We start from the raw sequence: 12,082 nt of genomic DNA, 5'->3' as shown, positions 1-12,082 counted from the left end.
ACTCCATTTAAACTTTAAACCAGTGTTTTTCAACCTTGGGGTCATGACCCCATGTGGGGTCTCCTGGAATTCACATGGGGTTGCCTGAAATGTCTAGTAGGCTAATTGATAAAAAAAAAAAAAAAAAAAGAAACGTATAATTTTTGTTAAACAAATTATTATTATTTTTAAATTAAAAACACCACATACAATCTTGAAGGGAAACTTCAGTTTCCATGTTTCAAGACTGGATGGTAATGCTGGTCGTGAATGAGTAGAAGAAACAATCAAGTGCTAACGAGTAATGCCCAAATTAAATGATTGTGAAAATGAGAAAGACAATCTGGAAAAGAATAAGTTACACAAATAAGTTACACAAGACTTGTAAAGATATAGCCTACTACTGTTGTGTAAAAGCACGCCTGTCAAACCTCTCTGAGTTTGCATGTCCTCATTGCACAGCATTAGCTTAACAGTTCCTACACTAAAGTGGGCAAGTAAACAGACACATGCATATGTCTCTCATGTTCGAACTGATTCTCACACATTATAGTTAGCAGTTCAATGTGTAGCTAAGCAGTGAGAGGGCAGAAGGTCAAAGTGAAAGCCACACACACTCAGTCTGACCACAGGGGGTCACTGTTGTCAAACTATCAATTAAAAAAAGAAACCTAGAAACTTGATGGATCCTGGCTCTTCTCACATTGATGCTACTAGCATTTTAACATGCTCCATTCACAGTAACAACTACAGGATGAAGTTTGATTATTTAAAATAAAAACCAACTGACTATGTAACTTTTCCTCGAGCCCCAACTACTTTGCCGAAGCATTTCACAACACAGTAACTCAACAACTTACAGGTGTAAAAAGTGATTGATTTGAATTTATTTTTAAGCCAAAGACAGGAAAGGACAAACATAAAATACTAATAAATACAATAAAATCCAACAGATATAAAATTAAAAGATCAACTAAGGTGCTTCAGGTGTGTTGAACACATCTGCCTTATTGCACAATCATTTACACCATGTCCAAACTAGTGCAGAAAGGGCCGGTGTGGCTGCAGGTTTTCCCTCCAACGAAGCCGCAGCACACCAGACTTGTCTCATTTAATCGACTGACTCAGTCTTCAGACAGTTGATTTATCAAACATGTTACCTCATACATGAGTAATCATTTGATTTTATTTCTAACACAGTGATTTATTCAACAATAAAAAGCACTGCCTTCTGTACCGTAACAAGGGTTCATTTATTCCCCAGTGTCCTGTGGATTACAGTATTCTAACTGACAGGAGTGATAACCATTGGGGCTGAGTTATTGCCCTCACGTTGGGTGCAGGGGTTAAAGTAAGGAAGCAGCTTCTTCCTGGGAAACCTGCAGCAGGTGAAGGAGTAGATATGTGCCGTATTCCCGATGTCATAGAAACAGACCTCTCCCTCCTCGTGGTCTACAAACACCCCGACCTTCTCGGGCGTCTTGGGGAGATTTAGCTCCACCGGGGGGCGGTCGCAGGCTATTATTTTCGTCCCGTTCCTCAGCATCAGGACAGCGAAGCCGTTGCTCAGACATACATCGGTTTGGTGTTTCCTGTTAACCGTTTCCATGGCGACCCCAATGTCCCACGCAGACTTGCCTCCCACTTGCACCTTTGAAACGCAGAAAATGCTTTTGTAATAAACAATAATGTGCAAAATCTGTTCCCTGCATTTGTGTGCAGTATCATACAAAAGAAAGGAATTAGTAAAACACCGCCGACCTCGAAGTAGAAGGCACCGGAGGAATAACCTTCTTTTCCCAGAACACCGAGGAGAGGCTCAAATCTCTCTGGGACGTCTGGCAGGTTCTGAGGAACGCCTCCGTACTGCACCTCCTTCCCATCTTTGGATACAACGAGGACACGGTTTGCAGTGTTGGAGTCCAAAGTTATATCCACTGACAGAGCAGAGAGAGAATCTGAATGTGAACACAGACTAGAGGAGGAGTCATGTTTTCATAACAAATCAGATTTACCTGCATATCGCTGAATTCGACTTATCTCTGTAAGACATGGACGGAGAATGAAGAACAACAGTAAATCAAACAAAAGTACATCAACACTGACTGTGCACAGCAGCTGGTTACATCTAAACTCACCTTTTGCGATCAGTCCTTTGCTTTGATCAGACAGCACAATGCAGAGTTCTTTCAGCAGCTTACTGGCAGCACTTCGAGCAGTCCCCACTGCTGGGTCGCTGTAGACGCTGATCTCAGACCAGTCTTTTGTATTGGGTGGATCACTCAGAGAGTGCAGACTCTGCAGTGAGAATGCAAGAAAAATACTTCAGCTGCTGTGATGTGTGAATGAGACATTATTAGAGGCCGGGCAGCATCAGCTGCCAGGACCCTATTGTTTTCTTTCTTTCTTTCTTTCTTTCTTTCTTTCTTTCTTTCTTTCTTTCTTTCTTTCTTTCTTTCTTTCTTTCTTCTGAGGAAATCCTACTGTACTTCCCATGCATAATCAGTGAAAAAAACATGCCAGATTTACTCAACTCCAAGGACATGTGCTGTTTATTGTGGAACGATCAACGCTTCGATCACTGTGGATCCACAGTGATTGAAACATTGATCGTTCCACAATTGACACCGAACTTGCTAGAAAGCATCTTCAGACTGTCCTACACAAATGATCCACACAGATTTTTAATTTATCAAACATTGAGCCTACAGTGAAAATGTTTGACTGTAAACAGTACAGATAAATTGTCTCAAAAACTGAATTTTTGAGCATTTTGAATTCTGCTCTCATGGGAACAACTACAGTCAATGAAAGAATGACATTTTTAAACATCAGATTCTCTCTTATGATGCAAAACACTTACCATTAAAAACAAATCACCAACATTTCCATGGTGTCAAGATGCAATTTATGTATTATCAGATTTTTGTTAAGGCCATTATTGAAATCTGCCTTGACAACTGCTGCCCAGTTAGTGACTCCCTGAGTCTATTTGAGAAGCCACTCACCATTCAGTCAATTAGTTCAGTGAGTTAAGAGCTGGTTCTTGGTGTCAGAGGGTGCAGGTTCAAGCCCCAGAGGGTGATAATGGTGACATATCAAAATGCCAGATGTCATCAACTTTGAAATAGGCCTAAACTTTGAAAATAAATTCATACCAGAGCAACCATATGTGCTACAGCTATGCAACTTTCACTTTAAAATTGCCTACTTTTGTCTAGAGAAAGAAATTGCCCGCCCCCGACCATTGCTGCACACAACAATTGATCTTATAAGTCTCTCTTTTACAGTAATGAAGTGTAACTTAGTTCACAGTGGCAACCCTGCTGCCATCACATCACATCAGTACAGCTGTAGCCCATACACATGTGACTTCCTGTATTACAGACCAATAACAGTCTTCTCTTATATCGGGATAACAAAATAAATTAATGTGTCATCACGTGCAAACAGATTTTGTTATGTCAATATAACAAAATAAGTAGTTATCACAAGAAAACGACAATAAAATAAAAACATGGCCATTCTTGGCCTCTGAGGTCATTATTAGTCTCTTATGTTCAAACTTTAATGTAGTTTCACATCATCATGCAATGCTGCAAATAGGTTTGAGTTAGAACTTTTTATTTTATTTTTTATTTTTATTGATTAATGGTGAGTTGAGACATCTATCTATAGAGTGAGTTTAAAAGAGAGAAAAAGACAGAGAGAGGGAAACAGAGCAGGGGCAGTGGATAAAAAGAAAGAAAGACAAGAAGAGAGAAGGTGGTGGGGAGGGGGCGGTCAAAAGGCAAAGCAAGGCAATTTCATATTTGTAGCCCATTTTTACAGACAGTTTGTCTCAAAGGGCTTTACATCACAACACAACAACATCCTCTGTCCTTAGACCCTCACATCGACTGAGGAAAAACTCACAGGAAAACCCTTTTAACAGGGAAACGATGGAAACCTCAGGGTGAGCAACAGAGGAGGGATCCCTCACCCAGGACGGACAGACGGGACTAGATTGTTGTGAACAAGAAGAAGAAGAGGAGGAGTCAAGTCTCAGACTGATAGGAAAGTGACCGTAGATGGTCACAAAGCTTGAAAGAACATTTTGTCAAATGTCAAAAAAGCAGAGGAAGAAGAAGAAAGAAGAGAAGGAGGAAGAAGAAGAAAATAAGTTGTAAAGAAAGAAAGGCTACGGGGGGGGGGACTAAGAGCTTTTCAGAAACCAAAAGGGCCTTAACCCTCCTGTTGTCCTCCTGGGTCAAGAAAGGAAGGGGGAAAAATGAAGGAAAGATAGAAGGAGGGAGGGAACAGATTCGTTCAAGGAAGGAAGAAGAAGGAAAAAGGAAGGAAGGAAGGAAGGAATGGTAAATGGTCTGTATTTATAGAGCGCTTTTCCATCTGAACGATACCCAAAGCGCTTTACAGTACATCACATTCACCCATTCACACACTGATGGCGGAAGCTGCAAGGCGCGAACCACGACCCATCAGAGGCAAGGTGGGTAAGGTGTCTTGCCCAAGGACACTACGGCAGCAACCGGGACAGAGCGGGATTCGAACCGCCAACCCTCTGATCATTGGACGACCTGCTCTACCACCTGAGCCACTGCCGGAAGGAAGGAAGGAAGGAAGGAAGGAAGGAAGGAAGGAAGGAAGGAAGGAAGGAAGGAAGGAAGGAAGGAAGGAAGGAAGGAAGGAAGGAAGGAAGGAAGGAAGGAAGGAAGGAAGGAAGGAAGGAAGGAAGGAAGGAAGGAAGGAAGGAAGGAAGGAAAGGAAAAGGATTGTGGAAAGAAAGAAAGATTTGTTCAAGGAAGGAACAGGAAGAAGGAAGGAAGAAGGGAGGAAAGAAGGAAGGGAAATGGAAGGAAAGAAGGATGGAGGGAGGGAACAGATCAGGTCAATTGGATCAAAAGAGGGAGGAAGGAAGGAAGGAAGGAAGGAAGGAAGGAAGGAATGGAGGGAGGGAACAGATTGGGTCAGTTTGACCAGTTCTCACGGCCATTAACTACGGACTGAAGAAATCCAGTCGCGAGCGAGTTGAGCTGAGATTCCTCTCATGATGTCAATATAAGCAGGACGGAAGTGGTCAAACATGAACAAGTGGAATGACGCGAAGAGCTTTACCGTTCCCGTGATAAACGCCTCCCTCAGCTGGGGGCCCACGGTACCAGCCAGGTAGTCTCTGAGGGGGGAGAAAGGGGGGAGCTCCCCCAGGCAGGAGGCGGCGCCCCCCACGGCCGAGAGCACGGCTCCTCTGGCCGGGGGACACGTAGCCACCAGGCCGATGGCAGCGCCCCCCAGCAGCACCACGGCGGCCCTCCCCGGCCACCAGGACGAGGGGGGGGACGGGGAGCTGGGGGCGGGCTGCTGCTGGGGGGGGTCCGCGCTGTCTGGTGTCATCACCCCCTGCACAGCTGAGACCAGTCTGCCCACAACGCTACCGAAGATGGACATGATGATGATGATGTCACAGAACTTGTTTTAGGCTACTGGAACTATTTTTTTAAAATGTTTTTAGCCTATCTTTAGCTGTTTGTCTCTGCAATTGTTTGCTTTGTGCTATTTATTTATTTTAAAATGAACGCACGTTGTGTGTGTGTTTTCTCTCTGACTAAATTCACTCTGTAGGCTAGATGATGAAATAAACGCACAGTGTGTGTGTGTCTAATTAAACTCACGGTGTGTGTGTGTTTGTGTCGAAGTCAACTCATCTTGTGTCTGTGTGACAACTGCGATACATCAAAGGCACTCCACATACACGTCACAGACAATTGTGTGACGTCATTTGCCGTTCCATAACCAAGCGCGGACAGCAGCGGGCGAACGTGCAGCCGTGTAGGCGTAAAGTTCCATAATGTTGCCTACGTCACACGTTCGCAACTGTCTGTTGACGTCTCTCTACACACACACACACACACACACACACACACACACACACACACACACACACACAGAGTGAGCTCTGTTTAAACACACCGTGAGTTTAATTAGACATACAACGTGCGTTTATTCGGAAATGTGTCATCTAGCTACAGTGTGAGTTTAGTCAGAGAGAAAAGTACATGCGTTTAATTAAAAACAACACACAGTTTGATCAGACTGAATTACAACAATAACAGAGATAAAGCAACAACTGTAGGCTAGAGATAAACTTACACACTTTTTTTCTCTCTTCTAAACTCACAGATAGACCAAACCAAATTCTCTCTTTTTGTCTTTCTTTTTATCCACTACCTCTGCTCTGTTTCCCTCTTTGTCTTTTTCTCTATTTTAAACTCACTCTATAGATAGATGTCTCAACTCACAACAAATCAATAAAAAAATAGAATAAACAAGTTCTAACTCAAACCTATAGAGACTCCATTTAAACGTTAAACCAGTGTTTTTCAACCTTGGGGTCAGGACCCTATGTGGGGTCTCCTGGAATTCACATGGGGTTGCCTGAAATGTCTAGTAATTGATTAAAAAAAATGTATAATTTTTTTAAAACAAATTATTCTTTTTAAATTAAAAACACCACATACAATCTTGAAGGGAAACTTCAGTCTGGGCCCTGTTTTCATATGTTTTTCTGTATACGTGAGTGATGGATAATACAATTATTGAGGTCACTCCAGTATTGAGCAGGGCAGGCAGCCTGCAGCCCAGCTAACGCTCTTCAACAGGGCAAGTGGCTCCCATCAAAGTTCGCCTATAAACCTGCATTTTTTTTCACACTGACAGGCTCAGATAGTTAATGAGTGTCCGACAACATACTAGAAAGGAGAAATGAACCCTAACACCGGTGGGGAATACTGTTACCTGACTGAGGTGAAGAGAGATGACCGGAGTGATTTTCTATTGGATTACCGAACACTGTTACTTTAGTTAATGTGTGTCAATGTAGTTTTTAAAGACATTGCTGTGCAGTAGCTATAATTATTATGTGGATTTGGTGCTATTTAAAAAAATCCCTGTTGACCAATCTGACCAGCAAATAGTCTCGAACAGCATTTAATGAAAAGCGGGAGAGAAATGCAGCAGAGGACCTGTAGAAGATGGAGGTCGTCACCCATCTGAGAGAGCTGGCCCAGCTCGTCCCGTCGTTCCTCCAGATCACTGATTTCCTCCTGAAGCGTCTCTTTGATGGACTCGCTGCGGTTTCCAGCTTTTCTGTGCAGCAGGTTGAGGGCAGCCAGGAGTCCAGCCTGGTTCATCTTTATCACTTGCTGGAACTGAGCAAAGATCCTCAGGACGTCTTCGATGTCTGCCTTCACGTTTGTCTGTTCATATAAGAAATAAGAAAGTTTCATGTTAAGTCAGTCTTCTCTAACATGGCAGATAGTTGCCAACTTTGTCTGACAGTTTCTTACTGCAGAGTGTAAAATAAATCTGAAAATACTATTTTGTATGTGTAGGCACTGTTTTTTACTTTATGGTCATGTGTATGGACAAGGATGGGCTAATGCCTAACTGGTTAGCCAAACATGGATTCCTACGGCCTTGGACCAGAGAGACAAGGTTCAGTTCTCTGCACAAAACAGACTGAGGTCACAAAGCTGTCAGACTTCTTTGACCCACTCTGGGTGAAAGAACTCTGTTGATATCCCCAAAGAAATTTAAATCAAAAGCAACTGGACTTGGTCATTTGTCTATCTATCAATCAATCAATCAATCAAACTTTATTTATAGAGCACTTTTCCTACATAGACATGTAACACAAAGTGCTTTACACACAGACGTTTCACCTCTCATCCAAGAGGCTTCATCAGTTCATCTGATCGATGATGTCACTGGAACCCTTTGTGCTCCATGTGCCACGACTGTCGTTGGCACATGGTCAGTAAAATCATCGACCCTGTGAACGCCCCCACAGAGGTTAAATACCTGGATCTCCACACCAGATAGTTGGACCGGTCCCAGCCTGGTCAGATGCTACATGAACTGATGAAGCCTCTTGAATGAGAGGTGAAACGTCTTCCTAGACAAATAACCAAGTCCAGTTGCTTTTGATTTAAAACCAAGTTTCCCATTACAATTTCCCAACACAAAATCATATGAACTTCCATCACACCAATCAGGTCACATTTCCACTGCTGGAAACAATACTGATCAAACCCTGGGACCACAACAGGATCTGTACAATAAAGTGTTTGTGCACCTCCACAACAACAAATTTGGATAAAGATAGATTTATGTGCTTCATGTGACTTCAACAATGTTCATTTCAACACTACACTTCTCACTTTCACACAGTTTTGTGAGCTGTCCTACCAGGGAAGGAAGAACTAAAGAATTGATTAATGCTAATGTTAAAGATGCTTACAGCTCTTCCTCCCTCCCCCCGTGACAAACTGGCAGGCACTCTGTGAGCCAGTGATGCACATCCCAGAGTGCATCACTGGATACATCAACATGTGTGTGGGTACTATTGTCCCAGCTAGGACCGTCAGCTGTTACCCCAACGACAAGCCGTGGGTAACAAAGGACATCAAAGCTGATGAGAAGAGGGCTTTCAGAGGAACATGAGAGGTGTGGCGAGGCATGAGGACCACCACGAGGTTACAATCCAAGGAGCGGTGGAGGAGTTGATGGAATGGCCATAAACTCTTAACTAACTCTCAGATGCATACAACGTATTCGTTTTTCCATTTATTCACCTCGAAGCTTGTTTGTAGCCAATTTCTCTCTGAGGATCAAGTAATTCTGAACTCTGAGACAGGTTAAGGTCACCACCAGGAATATCAAAAGCAGAATTCAGTTTAGCACTGACAGGCTTCATCACTGCGGAGTCAGACTCAACCAGAATTTACTGGCTGGGTTAAGCTGATGACTGATAATGCCTCTTATGAACTAATGATATCAAGGTTGAATGATAACAAAGGGAAATTTGACCTGGTCTGGGGTCATTTTCTGAATCATATAAGAGGGGAGGTGCCTATAACATGTGAGCGGAGGATGACTTGTGTAATATTTTATCTATAATCTTTTTGTGGACACAGTGTTTAGTGTTGGGAGATGTGCTGTGCTGTTTATGGGCTGGGATTTGTGTGTGTATGTATGTATGTATATGCATATTTTGTTTTGTATTCTGTATATTTTTGTTTTAATATGGTTGATTTGTTTGTGTTTAAGTTTGATGTCTTTGTGATGTTTGACATATAAGAAATTGAATAAAAAATAAAGTTATTCTGATCCATCCATCCATGACTTACCTCACTGATTTCCTCTGATTCTCCAACCTTTTCGACCATCTTTTTCCTCTCCTTAATCCCCTGCCGCACTTCGGCCAATTCTTCATCAACCTTTGCCTAAACACACAATTAACACATATAACACATAATTTTACTTCCTGATTCAACTGGAATGATGTAACGTCGCTAACAGTGCCAGAAATCAGTTGTGTTGTTAGTCAAACCTTTTTTCTTCTCAGGCGGTTCTTCAGGGGGACGCACTGGTGGTTTTGGTGATTTGATTTGACGCACAACACACACACACACGTCAGGTCAGCGTGGCAAACCAGTTCCAGAGGGGTTTTGTGCTGCTTACACACCCTGTTGTATAATATATAAGATGTTACATATTTAATATCTTGTACATTGCGGTGCAAATGTGTAGTTCTCTACCTGTTGACCTCACCTGTCCCTCAGTCTGCTGACAGGATCCAGCAGCTCATGACACCTGAGCTCGGGGTCGTCCTGGTGAGGCCTCAGGTGTTCAGAGCACAGAGATTCTTCACAGCACAGACAGGACTTGACTGCCTTCTCCTTCTTCTCCCCAGGACACACGTCGCACAAAATATCCTGCGTTTGAGCTTCTTCCTCTGGGATGTCCTGGACGGTTGTCTGATTTTGTTCAATGAGGTCTCTGAACATGACATTGACTTTTAATTTGGGCCTTTTCTGGTAGTTATGTTGACAGAGCGGACACTGTGTGACGCTTGTTGAATCCCAGTAGGTGTTTATGCAGCCTTTACAAAAGTTGTGTCCACAAGGAGTGGAGACAGGGTCAGTGAAGGCATCGAGACAGATGGAGCATTTAAAACTGGAGGAGTGAGATGAAGAGGAGGCCATTGTGTTTGTCACCTGTTCAAATGGGACAAAAGCTTGAGAGAAAACATTCTAACTAAGGTCAATTCCATATGCAGACATGTTTGTTCCCAGAGTCATGCATTAAAGGGATAGTTCAACATTTTGGCAAATTGGCCCATTGCCATAATCGTGGTCATAGCAATAGGTTCATTACCTTTATATGTCGGTGCAAGCTATTTTTAGAACGGTGGAGCGGAGCGGCAGGCTGCTCAGGGCTATGCTATGGAGGCTAAGGGAATTTCTTGGTTTCCCTCATCAAACTCATCAAATACACAACCCAACAACTCAAAAACGCTGTAGTAGACAAGTTGTGAGCTGCACATTCACCACGCTATGAGATAATAACACAACGTTATGAGACAGAGCTGTTTTAGAGGGAAATTCATGCAAAACCGCTGATGCGCGTTGCGTTCAGGGACAGTTTTTCAGCAAGCAGACTCTGTATTTACCCAGTATTTACCTCGAAAATGTCTCCGTTTCCTAACGTTCCATTATTATCTCATAACGTGGTGAATGTGCAGGTCACAACTTGTCCACGAAAGCGTTTTGGAGTTTTGGGATTTTGTATTTGATGAGTTTGATGAGGGAAACCAAGAAATTCCTTTAGCCTCCATAGTGTAGCTCTGAGCAGCCTGCTGCTCCACTCCGCCGTTCTAAAAATAGCTTGCACCGACAAATAAAGTTAACGAACCTACTGCTATGACTATAGCGATTATGGCAATGGGCCAATTTGCCAAAATGTTGAACTATCCCTTTAACAGGCCCTGGATCAGTTGTGTAGCAATTTACTACCTCTGACCAGCTCTTCTATCTGAACAATCATGTGATCTCTTGACAGCTGCTCATAAGTTTCACTTTCACTTTTAGCCGGAGTGAGAGACTTGTTTATACGCGACTAAGAACTTAAAACTTTGTACTTATTAGTTGTAATTCTGAGGTTTCACCAGGTGTTACATGACACAGCCTTTTTCTCTGCATATTTTCTTATTCCATTCAGTCAGGCTACACAGTATAATGGTGTGTATGGTGTCATCATCTCAGGACAACTACCATTACACAGGATACACACACACATACACAATTTTACACCCCATGTACAGACAAAACAAAGTCCAAACTCTCTCAGAGTGAACAGATGAACTCTTTACTTATTGTTGTGAAACTTTCTAACTCTGATTAATTAGATCTGTAAGTGCTCACCTTGTTTTTTCACTCTGTAGCCTGTTCTTCTTTTTATTGTCAGTCAGAACGAGAATGTCACCAGACTGGTGTCTTCCGGTTCACTGAAGTAGGTGTGGCTCTGGAATTTTTCCTAAGATACTTGGGAAACTGAAAATGCCCAACTATTTGCTTTGGGGAACTTTTTTTTTTTTTTTTAGCACAGCAACTGTTTCATGTGTGATGATCAGGTTTTGTTCCTGTGCATCACTTTGGTTTGTCCGTCATTTATAACCACCTTTCACCTCATGTTCAGGAAGCAGCTACTAGATGATAAATCCACACCTGACAGGTTTATTTGATTTATTGGAGCACAGTTTGTGGGTTCAGGAAAAAATCAATCAACTGATAAAATCACAACAGTGTTTGATCTACAGTGTGAAAAGAAAAAAGTTCTCCTACTCTGGTTTTATGTGGCAAAGTCTGAGAGACACATTCTAAAAGTTCTCATTGAATATGTTAATCAGAGACAACTCAAAGATAGTTCTTAAAGGGGAATTGCGTTTTTTTTTTCTTCTAACAATCTGGACCTTATTTCTAGCATAAAATATGATCATTTACTCATCCAGATAACTTTTGTGTCATTACAAGTTGTTCCGATGAAATAAGATCCAGCCGAGAGCCACGTATATAATTCAAGTCTATAGGGCAGCAAAATGCAGCCTCTAAATGCCACATTATCTGCTGCAAAACTCGTTAATTTCACAAATATTTTGTTGTGATGTGCTATTCCCCTCCGAGTCCAGGTTTACCTCTTATCAACATCCGGGGTCTGTAGGTTGACCTACTGACCTCTGACCTGGATGATGTCATCTCTGAGCACT

General features: G+C 42.4%; 1 protein-coding gene across 2 annotated transcripts; it reads right to left on the bottom strand.

Moving 5' to 3' along the window:
- Window positions 1-940: 940 nt before the first annotated feature.
- On the bottom strand, window positions 941-11,300 carry LOC311002252 (E3 ubiquitin-protein ligase TRIM68-like). 2 transcript variants are annotated; one of them, XM_083993543.1, is made up of 9 exons: window positions 11,241-11,300; window positions 9,589-10,034; window positions 9,368-9,503; window positions 9,165-9,260; window positions 6,999-7,232; window positions 2,118-2,277; window positions 1,995-2,021; window positions 1,741-1,916; window positions 941-1,630 (listed from the first exon to the last, which is right to left on the bottom strand). In XM_083993543.1, exons 2-9 carry the CDS (start codon window positions 10,020-10,022, stop codon window positions 1,265-1,267), a joined length of 1,629 nt encoding a protein of 542 aa, XP_083849669.1. In that variant the 5' UTR covers window positions 10,023-10,034; window positions 11,241-11,300; the 3' UTR covers window positions 941-1,264. The 2 variants fall into 2 exon arrangements, with proteins under 2 accessions (XP_083849669.1, XP_083849670.1); XM_083993544.1 differs by lacking the exon at window positions 1,995-2,021.
- Between the last annotated feature and the right edge of the window lie 782 nt (window positions 11,301-12,082).

This window comes from Trachurus trachurus (genome assembly GCF_905171665.1).
Source record: "Trachurus trachurus genome assembly, chromosome: 18".
NCBI classification, from domain to species: domain Eukaryota; kingdom Metazoa; phylum Chordata; class Actinopteri; order Carangiformes; family Carangidae; genus Trachurus; species Trachurus trachurus.
Note: the sequence above shows the minus strand (reverse complement) of the source record. Positions and strands in the feature narration are given on the sequence as shown.

What these genes read in the sequence shown, in the direction of transcription:
- LOC311002252 (XM_083993543.1), bottom strand. Translation starts at nt 10,022, where the DNA reads ATGGCCTCCTCTTCATCTCACTCCTCCAGTTTTAAATGCTCCATCTGT. An exon ending in ACCGCCTGAGAAGAAAAAAG is followed by an intron (nt 9,261 to 9,367) that starts GTTTGACTAACA and finishes TTGTGTGTTTAG; the next exon opens with GCAAAGGTTGATGAAGAATT. An exon ending in AATCAGAGGAAATCAGTGAG is followed by an intron (nt 7,233 to 9,164) that starts GTAAGTCATGGA and finishes TTATATGAACAG; the next exon opens with ACAAACGTGAAGGCAGACAT.